This window comes from Siniperca chuatsi, linkage group LG3, assembly GCF_020085105.1.
Source record: "Siniperca chuatsi isolate FFG_IHB_CAS linkage group LG3, ASM2008510v1, whole genome shotgun sequence".
Lineage (NCBI taxonomy): Eukaryota > Metazoa > Chordata > Actinopteri > Centrarchiformes > Sinipercidae > Siniperca > Siniperca chuatsi.
The window spans coordinates 31,317,767-31,335,936 of record NC_058044.1 but is presented as its reverse complement, the minus strand read 5'-3'; the positions used below and the strand labels follow the sequence as shown (position 1 = coordinate 31,335,936).

Genomic DNA, 18,170 nt, shown 5'->3' with positions numbered 1-18,170 from the left:
GTAACAAATACAATAATATCAGAGTGGAATACTTTAAGAAATTTGATTTGTTAATCCCAAACTTCACAGAGCTAAATGACATGAAAAAGAAACAGGTTCTATTAGGAAGCATGTCACAAACTGAGGGACACACCCTCAACACAACATCACTGAATATGACAAATAATTATCTTGACATAATCAAACATACACACAAAAATATACATATACACATACATTTTGGTCGTATATACGATTTTGATGTTATATACTGTGTTATTGCCAATATTACTGTTATTATGTATTTGTTTTCTAATATTACTGTTTTTGTGTATTTGTTTTTATTTTTATTTATTATTATTGGTTTTGTGTATTGTCCAAATATTTGATAAATTTGTACTTGGATGCTTTTGCAAAATTGTTTTTCAAAGCTTTCATGCCAATAAAGCCTTTTTTGAATCGAATTGAAGAGAAAGAAAAGAGCAGCAGCAGATGAATCTAAAGCAGAATCTCACAGCTACAGCAGTAAACACACACACCTTGCTTTTCTTCGCGGGGCGATGAGAGGGAGCCTTGCTGGGCTTTGCATTGGCTTTGCTGCCCATGGAGCCCATATCTCGGTGAACAAAGACACACACACAGACAGACACAGAAAAAATGTGCTTCCTCTCTCTCACTGATTCCTTCCCTCTACAACACAAACTGAAAAAAAGACCACCTACTGAATGGGACACTCTCCCTCTCTCTCTTACTTACGGCTCACTCGGCCACTTCCACTCCTCCCACTCTCTATCTGTTTACAACAGAGCTCAATGTCCTCCCTCCCTCTGTTTTAGTTATTTCTTCACCACCTTCCTCTCTTCATATCTTTTTCTTATCTTCCTTTCTCTTGTTCCCTATCAGTCGTTTACACACAAAACTGGTGTATCTGCATTTAATTCAGGACTCTCTTGTCTTTACTCATATCCTTCTCTAACTTTCTACTTCTTTGTCTTTCTGTCTATTTAAAGTTTACATTAAAATAACCTTACATTAATCAGTCAAATTAATTCAGTCTGTGGGATGTTAAAGAAAGTTTACAGGTACATAAAGGGAAGTCCTTTCTATCAAGCACAAACTAAAGTTTCACAGCACTGAAGAGAAGAACAAAAGCTGGAACATATTTTTAAATTCAGGATAGTTTTTGTCTCTGTTTTCTTGCTCTCAAAGTACACCACAAAACCATGCTGACACTCTAAAAGAGGATTTTTCAATTTTAACTTAACTTTCAGTATGTCTAATTTGGTTTCAAAACAATATCTACTAAATGTAACAGAGAGAAGTGGAAATGATGAAGCAAAACCAAAAAAAAAAAGAAATACCTGGCATCCATAATAATTCAAGCTGTTAAATTAACTTAAAAAAAGACACTTGTACCTTTAAAGAAATGTCAATTACACTTCCTTACAGAGTTTCTGCACATTCAAGTTTTTCATGGTTGTTCTCCATTATGGCTGCCAACATGAAATATGAAACACTCACAAAGTGCACTCACTAAAGCCCCTACCCCTGTCAATTTTATAATTCACCAGTCACCTTTCAAGTGTGTAGGACAGATTAGATAGAATTGGTATTCATGCTTTAGATAAAAACACATACACATTATCTCAGACGTGGAAATCAAAGAGCTTCAGGGCATGAACTGCAGCTGCTGCATTCCTCCACCCCTCCCTCTCTTCTATCCATCACTCGCCCTTCAGCCCCACCTTCCACCAGGCCGTCCATCTAATCATTAACCCAGTCAGGACGGCTCCTGCACTGTAAACCTCTGAAAGCTCTCTCTCAGCTGATATTTACATGTTATAATCCCACACTTTCACAATAAACTGCTGGAGAATAGCCACAGAAATGTGGCGTTTATCCTGATACACAAACCCATGAGAGTTATGTAACAGTTAACAGTCTCTCTCTCTCACACACACACACACACACACACACACACACACTCATATCTGTGGAATGTTGTTACTGCTGATAGGTTATTCTACAGATAATGAGATACTTTTCCGTAGAGAGAGACATGCTGCCAGGTAACAGCTGTCCTGTGCTTCTTACTCACTCACTGAGGACAAGTTTGTGTGTGTAGGCTGGTGTATTCCTGAGTTCATGTACATTTTCATCATCTTGAAAGCAAGAATATAAAACAAGTAACTTGGTATTGTTTTCATGTTGTTTATTATCAGTAAAGGGTCACCTTATGTGTGTGTGTTTGTCATTGCTGACTTTGTCACCACAGAGGAAGATAATGATTTTGAGTACATTAGTCAACTTTAAGGTTTTATATTTTGCTTCAATATTGTTGTTTCATAAGAATGTAAAATCAATTATCAAAAACTATAGTTATGTACCAAAATTGACATGCTCTTAATAAAATATATCAAAAGATGATATTTTACTTTGGGCCTCAGATTTTCTTTTATTTCCAAACATGAATAGTACAATTTTTAATCTTTAGTTAGTGAGAATTACACAATTTTAGAATTAATGAACAGAAGAAAGTGATGGTGACCAGCAGCAGAGAGAAGCAGCGTTTCATACCTCCAGTGAAAATCAGCTACATGCTAATACACTTGTTATACAGATTAGTTTGACAATACAGGTCAAGTTATGAAATCTACACATTTACAGCAACTTTGGTAGATTGAGTAAAAGTTACAAAAAACAAGCCTGTACAATGAACTCAAGTGTGTGTGTGCTTGTAAAATTCCTTGAGGTCTCACTAACTAAAGGCATTAGTGCTATTCTGCATATGCTTCTCCAGCCCCTTCACCACAACAAACATGACCAGTTCAGCCAGACAGACCCAAAGAGAGGAGAAAGAAGACAAAAGGTCAAAGTGACTACAGATCTATCCAAAGGGCTGAGTTCATATTTGTATTTGTTTTTGTTTTGATGTTATGTGACAGATCTCTCTCTCTCTTATACATAGGTTTAAACACACACACAGAGAAAACTGGTCTAATGAAGGGTTTGCATACTGGATAATGTATACCCAGCTGAATGATAATTATTATGGCGGAACCAAAAAGACTTCCAAAATGTGTGTTTGTGTGCATTCATTTTTATTTCACGTGCCATTATGTTCTACAAACATAAAATCACTAGTCCCAGTAATCAGACAGCAAATATTGCTATTGTAGCATATCCATGTCCAGGACTTTTCTAGCCTGTTAGCTTACTACTATAAATTCCCATAGATAAATTCCCATGGCACCTGCCATCAGTGTGTGAATGTGATATATAGTGTGAAGCGCTTTGAGAGGTAAGAATGACCACTCAGCATAATTCACCATAAGCCTCTGATTGGCCAAATTAAAAATGACGGACATTTACCCTCCCATTTAAAGTCTCCAGTCTGCGGAGATACCCTACTTGGGCCTTGCGCTGGTAACGAGGTAAAACAATGCAAATTACTGATTGATTAGAGAGCCGCACCCTCCTCATACCAGTTGGTGTCCTTGACTCTGCCTCAGCTCAATGTGCAGCAGTAGGTGGTAGTAAGTCTGAGCGGCTGTAATTTAGTGAGTTGGTCTTTTTTCGGTAGTTTTACATTACACTTCACCATTTTACATCATGGCAAATAATTGTTTTTGTGCAGATTGCACAAACTCAGTCTGTCAGAACATCGAGTCCACCGTTTCCTAACAGGAAATGCTTGCTAACTAGCTAGCTTAGGTGCCTGGTGGGTGTTGCAGGTGAAGAGACAGGACTTCACTGTGGCCTCTGTAATGAAAACCATGGTCGTGTTTGGTGCTCATTTTAGACAGGAGGATTATGTTCCTGATAATATGAAGGAGTTCAGGATGGGATAACGACTGACATCTGCTGCGGTTACTTCCAACACACAGGTGCTTCATCAGCTTATCTTCAGCAGGCGGTTGGTAACGTTACTTCCACCGGTGGAAAACGTGAGCTGTGCACCGTAAGTCTTGTTTTCTAACGGTTGCTAAACTTGCTAACCAGAATATTCAGCATCATGATTTAAATAATGAGAAGAAACGTGTGGCAAGTATTTATTGTTGTAAGGCAGCGTAGGTATCTTCTAAAACCCACCAGCTGATAAGGAATAATGGCTAATGTTAGCTAGCATTAGCATCCTATTTTGTAGAACCTACCACATGAGAAGGCATAAACGGTAACCCCAGTTTGCTAACATTTGAACCCTAGGCCTAGTTACACCTTGGTGACTTTGTTTGCACAGCTAATATATGTATAATTTCTTTTCATTTGGTGTAATGTGGGTGTGTTATTAGGTTCAATTCAATTAAATTTTATTTCTATAGCGCCAATTCATAACAGAAGTTATCTCATTGCACAGGTTTTGGGAGATACTACAGTAATGAAGGGACAGATCAGATGCACCTACACCAAGTGTTGCGGTGTGTGTAGACCCACAGCAAGAGGTCTTCTCTCCACTGGCTTCTCAACCACCATCTGTGCTTCACTGTGGCTCACAGTGTGATCTCAAACCTTTCCATCACTCATCAGGTAGTGTAACTTTTATCTTATATCTAGCATTAGTTGTGCATGTATATAGCAAACAAATCCACTGCATTTATATAATGTAGGAGGGTAAAATATTAGAAACACCTCAGTATGATGCAGTCCGGTACAACTCAACAAAATGACCTCAATAATTAACATATAATTGAATTAAAGGTGGGGTATGTGATTTCTAATATAATACACGTCTTTTTGTCAATTTCAGCAAACATGTCCTCACGGTCTGCTAGCTGTCCATTCTGTGTGTGCACTGAAAAAATATGGTGTTTGTACACAGCTCTGGCTCTGTAAATGGGAAATAAACAAAGTGGCTCGGACCAAGCCACACAACACTATTCCAGTCATGATTTGTATGTTAGGTAACTTACTTGCCCACGGACATTCAGCTTACTTTCTAGTTTGCCAAGATATGCTGTTGTGGCAGTCTAGTCCATGCATTTGTTACTTCTAGGCTGATTATTGCAATTCCTTATTATCAGGTTGCCCGAATAAGTCCCTGAAGACTCTCCAGTTGATCCAGAATGCTGCAGCACGTGTACTGACAAGAACTAGGAAAATAGATCATATTTCTACAATATTAGCTTCTCTGCACTGGATCCCTGTAAAATCCAGAAAATAATTTAAAATCCTTCTCCTCACCTACAAAGCTCTTAATGGTCAGGCACCATTGTATCTTAAAGAGCTCACAGTATCTTTCCTTTTCTTTTCTACGATAGAACACTCCTGGACGAATGAGGGACTACACAGTCTCACAGTATCTTATTACCACACTACACTCCCAGAATACAGGGTTACTTGTGGTTCCTACAGCCTCCAAAAGTAGAATGGCAGCCAGAGCCTTCAGCTATCAAGCTCCTCTCCTGTGGAATAAGATCCCAGTTTGGGTACGGGAGGCAGACACCATCTCCATATTTAAGAGTAGGATTAAGACTTTCCTCTTTGATAAAGCTTATAGTTAGGGCTGGCTCAGGTGAGTCCTGAACCATCCCTTAGTTATGCTGCTATAGGCCTAGACTGCCCTGAGACTTCCTATGATGCACCTCTCTCCTCCTTTCCATCTGTATGCATTCTTATCCTATTAATGCATATTACTAACTGGACATCTTCTCTCTCCCACAATTTTGTGCTTTCTCGTGTCTGTCCTGTCTCTTGTTGCTTTCAGCAGGTATTTCTGCCTCCGGAGCTGCGGAGTCTGGATCTATGATTGTGGGCCTCACACTGCTCCCATGTTCCTGCTCAACGACCGCTACTACAATTATTATTATTAGTCTTATTACTATTATTACCATTATTATTCTTATCATTATTTTATTAATATTAAAATTACCACTACCATTACATTATTATTATTTAAAAATTCTATGTGGAGTTTGCATTGTGTGTGTGTGTGTGTGTTTGTGTTACCTATTGGGGTCCAGTATAAAGTATAAGTCATTTCTGAGGTCCTGCTTAGGGTTAAGGTGTGACTTGAGGTTAGGTTAAGGTTAGGCATGAATTGGTTATGGTTAAGGTAAGGGTTTGGGTATATATATATATATATATATATATATATATATATATATATATATATGTGTGTGTGTGTGTGTGTGTGTATTGTTCAGCTCAAAACGGCAGGCCGCATCGCGCTGCACAGTGCTGTGTTGCTCATGGTCAGTTAGGACATTCCAATAGAAAACAATCCAATTTAACTGATTATGTCAGCAGTTTGGACATGGTTTAATGTGCCTACCCAGAATGTCTTAGGCCCAGCAGACAACCTGCCTGTAAGCTGTATAGCGGTACTGCCGGGACAACAGCTAATCCTGATAATCTTACTATTAACATCATCAGTGTGATATAAGTAGTTATGATGTAATTGTATGTATGTATGCATTAATTAATAGAGAAACCAAATTATTCCGATTGTTAATATTGTCTCCAATTTACTATTTATCTACATAGTAAAGTATGTCTTAGCTGTTCTATTTACAAGTTCAAATTGGTAAAGTCAACTTTACACACAGTATAAAAGATCAAGTATATGATTTAAAAACAATGATTTCTGGATATAGATACCTGCTGAATACTCGGCATCAGTGTATATTTTATTACCTTGGTCCACAAGGCTTTTATTCTAATTGTAGAGAAAACCGAACAATCAACAGAGTAATAGATCATCTTTCCCTCTCTCTCTTCCCTGTGGTGACGTTAAAGCATCGTTAAACATAGTGTGGAGTTATAATATGCAATGCAAGATATGACTGATACAAGTTGATACTCGCACATTAGTATGTTATTGTACGGTAATATGCACGGCTTCCTTATGGGAACAATGACTGCTCACAGGTATTCTACCTTTTCCCACACTTTATTATACAGTATAAATAATTTGTTGAGTCCCTCTTAACTTAATTGTTTTATCATCACATAGCATATTTCATCCTTCCCTGGTGCAGTCATACCAGCTTTAGCTAGCACCCTTTTTTTTCTCCCAAAGTAAAAGGAACACTCTGCTCATCTTCGGTAATTATTATTACAAATGATTAGAACTGTGTACCTTAAAGGTGTTAGCCATTAACTCAGCTTTTTCTTTATTAGTTACTGCTATTTCATTTCCATTTGTTAGCACTGGATAACTGCACTCCCTTCCTCCCCTCCTAATTTTTTATGGAGAATATCTCCACTCCCATCTTGGCCACTTCCTCTAACAAGGTCTTCCTTTCTTCTGTATACCTCTGGCACTGAAGCAGCACATGTCGAACAGACTCCATCACTCCACATTCTTCACATTTCCCATCCTGGTGTTTCCCCACCAACAGTAGACCACTCCACAGCCCACAGTGCCCCAGCCTTAATCTAGTCATTTTGATATCATCTTCCCTATTTAAATTGATTGTACTATGCCCATTGACTCATGGATGAATATAAAAAAACTTCCTACCCTTTTCCTCCACCTCCCACTCTCTGCCATTGCTTTGCTATTTCTTCCCTAATTATATTACCACATTAATTTCTACCAAAAGAAACCCTGAAATCAATTCCTTCTCGCTTCAATCCTGCCTTGGCCATTCTATCTGCTGTCTCATTCCCCTCTATCCCTACATGAGCCAGGACCCATAGGAACCCCACCTTACAACCTTGTTTTTCCAGTCTAAAAATCTGAGTCAGGATTTCCCTCATCAGGTCTGGCCCAGCCCTTGATCTCCTCCAGCTGAGTCCAACCAGTGCAGCAGCTGAATCTGAACACAGCACTGCCTCAACAGGCCCCACTTCTTCTTACCACCAAAGCGCCCATAAAAGCGCCACACACTCAGTCGTAAAGACTGCAACACCATCTGGCAGCCGCTTACCAAGCCGGGGAATGCTCATTCCAAATCCTGCCCTGCCACTCACAGGATCTTTGGATCCTTGGACTTTGTCTGTAAAAATCTGCAGAGAGGAACCCAACGACCTACCAAAACCATGACCCACCTCCTTAAACATTTGCGTCATTCACCATGATGTTAAATCTCGCAAGAGTTATATATGTATTTACCAAAGACACTCTTCCCTTAGAACACCATGTCGCTGCTATTACACACTCAAGAGCAGACACCACTTCCACTCTTATATACTATATCCCTAACTTCCCTTAACAGAGCACAGCCCCCACTGGTGCTATCATGACGATCCTCCCTCAAACACGTCTCCTGTACAAAAATTATTTCTGGTTTATCCTTAAAAGCATCTACAAACCTTTTGAGCGCTTGTCTATTGGCCAGCAAACTCCTCGCGTTCTACTGCAAGATAAAAAACATCACACAATGTCTGGTTGGTTCGCCATTACCATTCTGTCAGTCTAAATCTGGAAGTCCCACAGGATCTTGGCTCAGTTATTCTCTACCACCTTTGGAGGTGTTTCCCACTTTGACCTTGGGGTTTCCAGTCCATACTCCGTTCAGATGTTCCTGTACACGATGCCAGCCACTTGGTTATGGCGCTCCATGTATGCTTTTCCTGCCAGCATCTTACACCCTGCAGTTATGTGCTGGATTGTCTCAGGGGCCTCTTTGCACAGCCTACACCTTGGGTCTTGTCTGGTGTGGTAGATCTGGGCCTCTATTGCTCTGATGCTCAGGGCCTGCTCCTGTGCAGCCATGATGAGTGCCTCTGTCCTTCAGTCCGGCCCGATCTAGCCATTGGTAGGATTTCTTGATATCAGCCACTTCAGTTATGTTCCGGTGGTACATCCCATGTACCCCAGGGGTTTGTCCTCCCATGATGGTCCCTCCTCCAGCACCTCTTCCTCTGTTCCCCATTGCCTGAGACATTCACTGAGCACGTCATCTGTTGGGGCCTTATCTTGGATGTACTTGTGGATCTTGGATGTTTCATCCTGGATAGTGGCTCTCACACTCACTAGTCCACGGCCGCCTTCCTTACGGCTAGCGAACAGTCTCAGGGTGCTGGATTTGGGATGGAACCCTCCCTCTTAGCGTATAGCTTGATATCATCCATGTAGAGGAGGTGACTGATGGTGGCCCCATTCCTGAGTCGGTATCCATAGCCAGTCTTGTTGATTATTTGGCTGAGGGGGTTCAGACCTATGCAGAACAGCAGTGTGGACAGAGCATCTCCTTGGTATATGCCACATTTGATGGATACTTGTGCAAGTGGCTTGCCATTGGCCTCAAGGGTGGTTTTCCACAACCTCATCAAGTTTGCAACAAAGTCTCTTAGAGTCCTACTGATGTTGTACATCTCCAAGCATTCAGTGATCCATGTGTGTGGCATTGAGTCATATGCTTTCTTGTAATCAATCCAGGCAGTGCACAGGTTGGTGTGTTGGGTTCTGCAGTCTTGGGTGACTGTTCTGTCAACCAGGAGTTGGTGTTTGGCTCCTCTGGTTCCTTTGCCGATGCCCTTCTGTGCTTTGCTCATGTATTGATCCATGTGTCTACTTATCTTAGCCGCGATGATGCCTGACATGAGCTTCCATGTTGTGGAGAGACAGGTTATTGGCCGATAGTTGGATGGGACTGTACCCTTTGCAGGATCCTTCAGGATCAGGATTGTACGCCCTTCGGTAAGCCATTCAGGGTGCGTCCCATCTCTTAGCAGCTGGTTCATTTGTGCTGCTAGGCGCTCGTGGAGTGCAGTGAGCTTCTTTAGCCAGTAGGTGTGGATCCTGTCAGGGCCTGGTGCTGTCCAGTTCTTCATACCTGAGACTCTTTCTTGGATGTCTGCCGCTGTGATGGTGACTCGGTTCTGTTCAGGGAGGTTGCTGTGGTCCTTTCTCAGAGCCACCAGCCACTGTGCATCACTGTTGTGTGATGCCTCCCTCTCCCATATGGTTTTCCAGTATTGTTCAGTTTCCAGCCTTGGTGGGTCTGCTCTGCTGTTATTACCCTGCCATTGAGTGTACACTTTCGCAGGTTGAGTTGCGAACAGCCGGTTTATTCTTCTGGCTTCATTATCTCTTGTGTACCTCTTTAGGCGACTGGCCAAGGCTTGGAGCCTTTGGCAGTTTCGAGTGCTTCAGGTATGGGCATCTGGTTGTACTTCTTGGGTTCTCTCTCTCTCTCTCTCTCTCTCTCTCTCTCTCTCTCTCTCTCTCTCTCTCTCTCTCTCTCTCTCTCTCTCTCTCTCTCTCTCTCTCTCTCTCTCTCTCTCTCTCTCTCTCTCTCTCTCTCTCTCTCTCTCTCTCTCTCTCTCTCTCTCTCTCTCTCTCTCTCTCTCTCTCTCTCTCTCTCTCTCTCTCTCTCTCTCTCTCTCTCTCTCTCTCTCTCTCTCTCTCTCTCTCTCTCTCTCTCTCTCTCTCTCTCTCTCTCTCTCTCTCTCTCTCTCTCTCAAAAAACCTAACATGGCAGCGACGGATGGCCGACCACCATTGAGTCTGGTTCTGTCCAAGGTTCTGTTTCTGTTCAAGTTTTTTCTTGCCACTGTCACCAAATGCTTGCTCATGGTGGGATTTGTATATCATACACACACACACACACACACACACACACACAGCATAGCATAAAAAAGTGAAGCCAGTTTACTTGTGCTGCAAGTAGAGTATAATACCAATATATGGTAATTTGGTTTTCAAAGAAGAATCCTCTCATTAAAACTAAACAAACATTTAGCTTGCTAACCAGCCAGCAGGCTAATAAGGCCTCTACTGGATATATTAAAGCTAGACTCAACTCCCAAAATCCCAGCTCACTTTTGGTGTTTTCGACACAGGTCACAGTTACGATCCAAAGCGTCACCCTAACATTGATTTTGGGGGCACAAACTAACAAAATCAGGGGGTGTATCTTTGTGTGCAAACCAGCTAGACTTAAAAACAGGGCAGCGATTACTCTAGCTGTCCAAATATTTATGTTAGCTAGCTAATAAACTGAGTGGAATCTGGTGTTCACATGCAGTCACTGTCTTTACCAAACTCTTACATTAAAACAGTTACCTCTCATTACCACCAATATGTAAAATTTAGAGTTTGCAATTCATATCTGCCCTGGGAAGTAGGAACTCCATTGAATCATTTCTTTAAAAAAAATTAGCTTGTGCTGATTCCTGCATGGCCTTTCTTGCAGCCAACATTCCTGAAAACAGCTATTACTGTACTTCTTCAAGCTTGCCTATATAAGAAAACATTATCCCCAGCAACAGCACTGGATCTTTTTTTGTCACACAGCTATACTGTATGTTCACTTGTCTACATTTTAGTGTTAGTATATTGTATAGTTCATTATATAGTAATATTGAGGCCAACATAATGTGCAAAACATTTGTTCACCTTCATGTTTTAATGCAGTTTGAAAAGCAGTAAATAACAAGTACCTCAGTGAAGAGATGTTGGATGACTGTAGCCAGAGCCTCCACTCTCTTATTTCCCTGGATGAGCAGCTTCCTCAGCTGGTTGATGGCCTGGTTCTTCTTCTCTGCCTGCTCTTTGCTCTGGTTCTGTTTCATCGTGACCATCCCGTCTGCCACAACAGCCCTGGCTGCGACAGGCTTGAATGTATTCTGTAGGTGAGATCCTGTTTTGGGGCTGGATCGTGGCCCTGTTCTTGCTTTGAACCCAAGACCAGAGGCCCCAGTGGTGCTTGACCCAGTGTTGGTGATATCAGTGGCAGGCACTGGGAGAACTGGCGTCACTGGTGCATTAGCATTCACCACGTCCGGTATCTAGCAATAAAAAACATCACATAACGTCTTCAATGAAGACACTAATGAAAAGACCAGATTTTTATGGAAAGATATTAGTTCAATAGGTAATGTGAAAAAAACCTGACTGAAATTATTCCATCTTAAAAAACTGAGTAAGTAAACGTCTTAAGATTAACCCAAATACAAATCTACTCTTAATGATGTTAGCACACCACCAGTCAGTACAGAAGAGTGGTCATTTTTTTAAATGTTTAACCACATTTTGGAGAAAAAGTCGTCCTAACAATTTGTTAACATGAGAAGAAGAAAATATGTAGTCAAGAAATGCAAATATACAGCAAAATGATCCAATATATTTTGTTATAAATAAATATGCATTTTGCTACCATCTGTGTCTCATTGATTGATTAGTTAAACTTGTATAGTTGCCAGCTTTGCTGGCACCACCAAGAGTACAGGAAGTGATGAAAACAAAAATTGAAAGAAATGAGGAGAATGAGGATCTTGTAGATTACCACTTGAAATATTCCTGGACATGAACACACTTTATACTTCCTTTCATCAATCAGATATTGCTCAGTAATGGTCTCTGACGGAGTGTCTCATCCATGACTGAGCTTAGTTTGCATCTTAAAGAGCAAAACAAAAGAGGACATACCAGGTCAGGTGGAGGTTGTTGCTGGTTCTGGTTGTTTCCTCCTGCAGATGCTGCTACCTGTGAGCTGTTGTTGGTGTTTGTGGGTCTTGCCGGCACCTCCCGGGGCTTGTTTTTGTCCACTGCAAGAGAATGGCGTCCTCTTAGTGTGTGGGTGGCAGGTACAACATTCAACATGGTGCCCACACACACACACACACACATAGAATACTCACTAATTCCATTAACAAAGTGTATAATATACATGCCACAGCAGGGTCCCAACATAAAACTACAAACACTCATTAATAAAATAACAACATGTGTGTAAAAGAAAACCTAAGAAAACAGAAGAAAGTATATGAAGTATCTGGACTCGACCACCACCACAACATTCAAACACAGAAAACATAAAAACCCTGCGCACGCACACACACACACACACACACACACACACAGACTCGTCATTCGCTCTCATCTGGTAAATGAGAATACGCCCTACTGACTGTTCTAGGCTGAGACAGATGCATCATGGGATTGCATGGTAATGATGGCCAGTCTGTGTGTGTGTGTGTGTGTGTGCCAGAGTGTGCATTAAGGAGTGCATTACCAGAGACAAAGTAATTAGAGAGAGATCAACACACATCTTTTCTGTCTCTTCCTCTGCTCTCCTGTCCTCCACTTCTTCGTTCCCTGTAGTCCATCTCATTACTCTCTCTCTCCCCCAGTATTTTCCCTCCATTCTTCCATCTATTTATTGGTAGTCTGTCAGCTCTACAGCATCCAGAGTCACTCCCTGACTGGAAATAAAGATCACTGTAGTTCAGTCTAGGGGTGATATGATTTGATTTGATTTGATGTCACCGACTGAAAATCAACAAAAAACACACTACAGCTCATATAGAGCTACAAGGACATCTAACAGGCTCTCCTCACCCACAGGCAGCTGGGCTTCCTGACAAATTACACTCGCTACAAAGACATGAGGTGCAAAAAGCCTTTAAATAATTCAATATAAACCAGTCGACTTTGGTATGATGTCAAATAGGTTTTTGGTGCAGTGCAGTCTTTGGGCCAGAATTCAGTGCAACCTGCAGGACCATGAGTGTTTTGGTGTTATCTGGAATCTGATGTTTTGAGGATTATTTCTGAGGGCTGGGACTAATGAGTTGAAATTTTCACTCAAAAATTTTTGTTTCATTAATAGAAAAATTCAGTCTTAGTTAAAACGGTCACCTAGGGCATCGTCAGATTTCAATTCATACGAGTTAAAAATTCTGCTCCCAATTTACTTTTAAAATCTAATTCAAATTCTTCTGAACTCAAATATGTCTGTACTCTGCAAGTCAGTGCTGGTGCTCAGGCCCTGAAGCTAGTAATGACTTCCTTAAAAGATACTGCCACCTACTGGCAGCCACCAAGCAAAACATGTTGGTCTGTATCAGTCTGTTTGATCAACCAGAGCTGTGAACAGAGCATGCAGGTGAGGAACAAGAGAGGTCGAACATAATTGAAATGGATTGGACTGCTGTGCACTTTAGTATGAGAGCGATTAGGGGAAGAGAAAATCATTAGCTCACACTGACATTTGAGCAACAGTTGAATTAAAAGCTGTCAAACACTGACTCACTTTTAATCAGTGAGTCATCTTCAGTCACCTAACGACAGCAGCAAACATCCTGATCACTCTAAAGTACATCAGCCTGCTGCTGCTGTCTTATGTTCAGACACTGAAGGACAAGCAGGAGCCAGAACACTTGCTCTGTGTACTGTATGTGTTTGACTTGACAATCTACTTGATCAGTTCAGTTTCATTACAACAACCCACAGTTTTCTAGATCACAAAGTGGGCACTACAGCTGTGGATTCATCACTAAAACACAGCAGGAGTTTCAGTTTAGCCTGATGAATATTTAGCTCTGATCATTAATTCAGTGTGGAAAATGTTGGCGGGTGCAGAAATATGAAGGAGAGTGGGAGGTGAGAACATGTTCCTGCATAAATGTATGAACATGTTGAGCATAAATGTATGCCTCAGATGGAATTGCACACATTAGAAAAAAACAGTAAAAGAATTAAATAAATGTATAATAACTGTGCCTTTACGGTGTAAAAAATTCAGTTTCTCCCACATACCGGTCTCCATCCTTGTCAAATGATCATTAGTTGGTAAATTAAAATATCATCAAGTGCAGTTTTTTTTTTATTGTGACATGACATAGGGCCAAAATTCACTTGACATCTAGATAGAAACACACACCTAACTCTTGTGAAGACAGTCTCATCCAGGCTCATTTAGATGCACTGTAGTGAAAATAAATGCTCTTGTTGCAGGATGCAGGTTAGTGTGTGTGAGAGCTGGTCAGAGACACACAGTACACTGACACTGTGTCTCCTCCTTTAATCACAGCAAAAAACAGAGACTAGTCACATTACACAATTGTGTTCATTTTGCCCTTGCGTTCCTGAATGCTTCCACACATTGCTGATGGAGGGAGAGATGAGGCACTACTGAGTTACCAACAGAATGTTTAAACAAAAAACACCAAAATGCAAAAGAATCCTCTCCACCTCACTTAACTCCGTACACTTAACACTGTTGTCATGGCACAGGGAGCACACTGTGACTCACTGTAGGAAAAGTGCAATGAGATAACTTCTGTTATGAATTGGCGCTATTTAAATAAAATTGAATTGAAATTGATTTCAATCTGCTATCACTGTTTTATAATGGACAGTGTGTGACCATAAGATGGTGCATTGCTTCTTTGTTTGTTTGCCCTCAGATGAAAGAATAAAATATGGCAAACACTATGTGGCACTGAATGAGTGCTGACACTGAACATCTTGGTTGATGTGTTGCTCTTTTCTGACCAATAAAATCTAATATGCATCGTATATGCATTTCATATACAAAGCAAGGATGAGTATTTCCTTTTCTCTGCTTTTGAAGTACTTGTTTTAAATCAACAAAACTAGCTGGCAATTAATTAAAGAGAAGTTATTAATGGTAAACAAAATAACATGACAACTCCAGTGATGGAAGTAAATGATGCTCATGATGGATATGTAAGTGCTCTCCACATATTTGTTTAATTCTTGTCTTCAATTAAAAGTTGCAGAATAAAGGGAAGCTAAATAATGAATAAATGTAATGTTGGGGAGTGGAGAATAAAAAAGGTCAGGTGTAGGAGTGAGGGTTTTGTGTCGAGTTATTGTAAAACAACAGCAAATGCGTTGTCTTCTCTCTAAAATAGTTGGATTGTGTTCAGCTGCGTGCCAAATTATTTCCCTTTGTCACTGAAAAAGCTGACAGAGCTTCCTGAATGAGGTCCTTCATTTGGAGGTGTTCATCTAACCACACATATGAATAATATACACAGTTTTGCTGTGAAAATATAATCTAATCTCTCTTTATGAAGAGGGAGATTCCAACAGAGGTTGATTTGAATTTAGATCTGATTTGCATGGGGTTGGACTTTACCCAGAGCTTAAAATGGCATCCACTAATCAACCTCATTAAAAGGTGCAATGTGTATGAATAATGTGTAAAGTATGGCCAGAATTTTAGTTTAAAACATTCAAATAATGAACTAACATTATCAACAGAATGTGAAGAAGTAACAGTTATGTCAAAGACGTCTATGTATTGTGTTGCAGAGATATCTACTGAAATGAGCATGCTAACCAGCTAGCCCCAGCCCATCCTGTGTCGTAATACCACTTGTGCCTCGAAAGGCGATAGTGAGTCACTGCGGCGTCCAGTCTGCCCTCAGTCCAACAAGAGAGGACGAAGAAGTAGAACTGGCCCGAGGGCTTGTCAATCACTTTGAAGGTACAGCCCCCGGTTAGTGTCACAGAAACACAAAGATGGCTTAAGCTCTTGGCAAGTGACCTTTAACGCCCTCCCAACCCGACAAGAAACCGCATACTGTGGCAGAAAGGAAAAGAAAAGAAGCGATATAAAAAGAAGCAAAATAGGAGGAAATATCGGCATGGCTTTCCACTGCTGAAGTCACCTTTTGGCGAGTAAAGATGGTTTGATGCTGAACTCGCAAAACATTTCTTTTAGACTGGTAAGTAACATCTAACGTTGGCTATGTAGCGAAAAGTATGGCTTCAAAAAGGTGTCCTCAGGCCCTGTGATTATGTTGTTTTGGGTTATGGGGCACTAGCTGTTCCTATCATAAGACAGAAGTGTCCCAGAAGTCTCTGTTCTTCGTACACTGATAACTTGGGACTGAGACGGTCTTTTTCTTTGTCTCATCTTTCTACTGATTTATGATAGATGATGTAACCTGTAAACCACCACCCACCATTCTGCTATAAGACGTGTACCTTTTGGATGTAAACTAAGTATTGTGTTGGCTGTGCCCGTGTGTACATGCTGCCCCAATCTTATTGTTATTACTTTATAAATATTTCCAATTCTAGGTGGAATTTATATTGTGCTTCCCTCTCTCCCACCAGAGGGTGAGAGAGAGAAAGAGAGAGATATATTTGACATCCAGCCCATTGCGCAATATGGTAGTGAAGTATGGGGTCCACTCAGTCATCATAGCTATACACATTGGGACAAACATCCACCAGAATCTCTACATGCAGAATTCTGCAGATACATTTTACACGTACACAGAAAAACACCAACAAATGCATGTAGAGCAGAATTAGGCAGATACCCACTGATAATTAACATGCCCCCCCTCAGACACACTCTGACCAGTCTCACAACAGCACTGCTTTCCAAACACCAATCAGAGTAAACCAAATTATAACCCAATGCAAAGAAACCTGTCTGGAACACTGGAAAGAAGAAACTAAAAGCCAAAGTAGATCAGAATGTTATCTGGCCCTAAAAAGAGATTATGACTTGGCAGAATCTCTCTCTGCTGTCAGAGACAGAAAGCAGAGACAGATCCTGACAGAGGACAGGCTCAGGGACCACAGACTGGCAATCGAAATAGGAAGACACAAAAAATCATGGCAACCAAAAGAAAACAGAATATGTGGTCTCTGTTCGACAGATCAGGTTGAGACAGAGATGCACTTCCTCCTACAGTATACAACATTAAATGAAATACCCCACACACACACACACACACACACACACACACAAAATGTGTAGTAATGTGTGCAGTATTTAGTTTTCACTATTTGTATTTGACTACAATTTATTATTATTATCCTATCTTACTTATCTGTATATATTTTAATATCACAATTCTTCTGTTAATGTATGTTTTTATTTTACACATGCTTTGACAATGTTAACATCTGTTTCCCATGCCAATAAAGCCCAATTTAACTGATAATAATAGTACCTGATAATATGCATAAATATACTGGAAACCAGTTACTGTTACACAATTAAGTCCATATGTGTGTCAGTTTGTCTGTGGTCAGTGCCTCTACTTAGGATTTTCTGCTTCTACTGTAATCACCATCTTTTTGTAGAACTAAGAAAAACAGAACTCTCACAGTTCAACTGATTTGCCACATGTGGACCGAGAGTAAAAACATCAAGCGTCTTTCTTTCTGTCCTCATGCTGGATAACGTCATTGCTAGACAGGTGGACAAAAATGACTCAGAGGTTGTTGCTAGGTGACCAGATGGTCCAGTTTGCATGTAAACAGGTCAAAAGTGGACATATACACTTGCGAACAGTGACAGCGTAACCATGGCGACAGTTATGTGGAAGCTGAATCTCCAGTGTACAGACTATATGAATCTATGATTGTACCTGATAGTTGATCATGAGCAAAGTCTTGATGTTTCCAGTCTTGCTTCGGTGTGTGTCAGGAGAGGACTTGTTATCTTTGCACATTTCTTTATGTTGCTCAAAGCAAAATTCTTCAAGCAACCACACCCATCAGTGAGAGCGAGATATTAAGTAAT

At 40.7% G+C, this 18,170-nt stretch overlaps 1 protein-coding gene across 4 annotated transcripts in view; it reads right to left on the bottom strand.

Moving 5' to 3' along the window:
• LOC122873248 (microtubule-associated tumor suppressor 1 homolog) overlaps positions 1 to 18,170 on the bottom strand; it is a 69,952-nt gene that overhangs the window by 15,339 nt on the left and 36,443 nt on the right. For all 4 annotated transcript variants that reach the window (XM_044189698.1, XM_044189697.1, XM_044189696.1 and 1 more), the window contains 2 exons: positions 12,299 to 12,417; positions 11,311 to 11,658 (listed from right to left, as the gene is read on the bottom strand). In XM_044189698.1, coding sequence (XP_044045633.1) covers positions 11,311 to 11,658; positions 12,299 to 12,417 — 467 coding nt within the window. The remainder of the gene's footprint in view (positions 1 to 11,310; positions 11,659 to 12,298; positions 12,418 to 18,170) is intronic.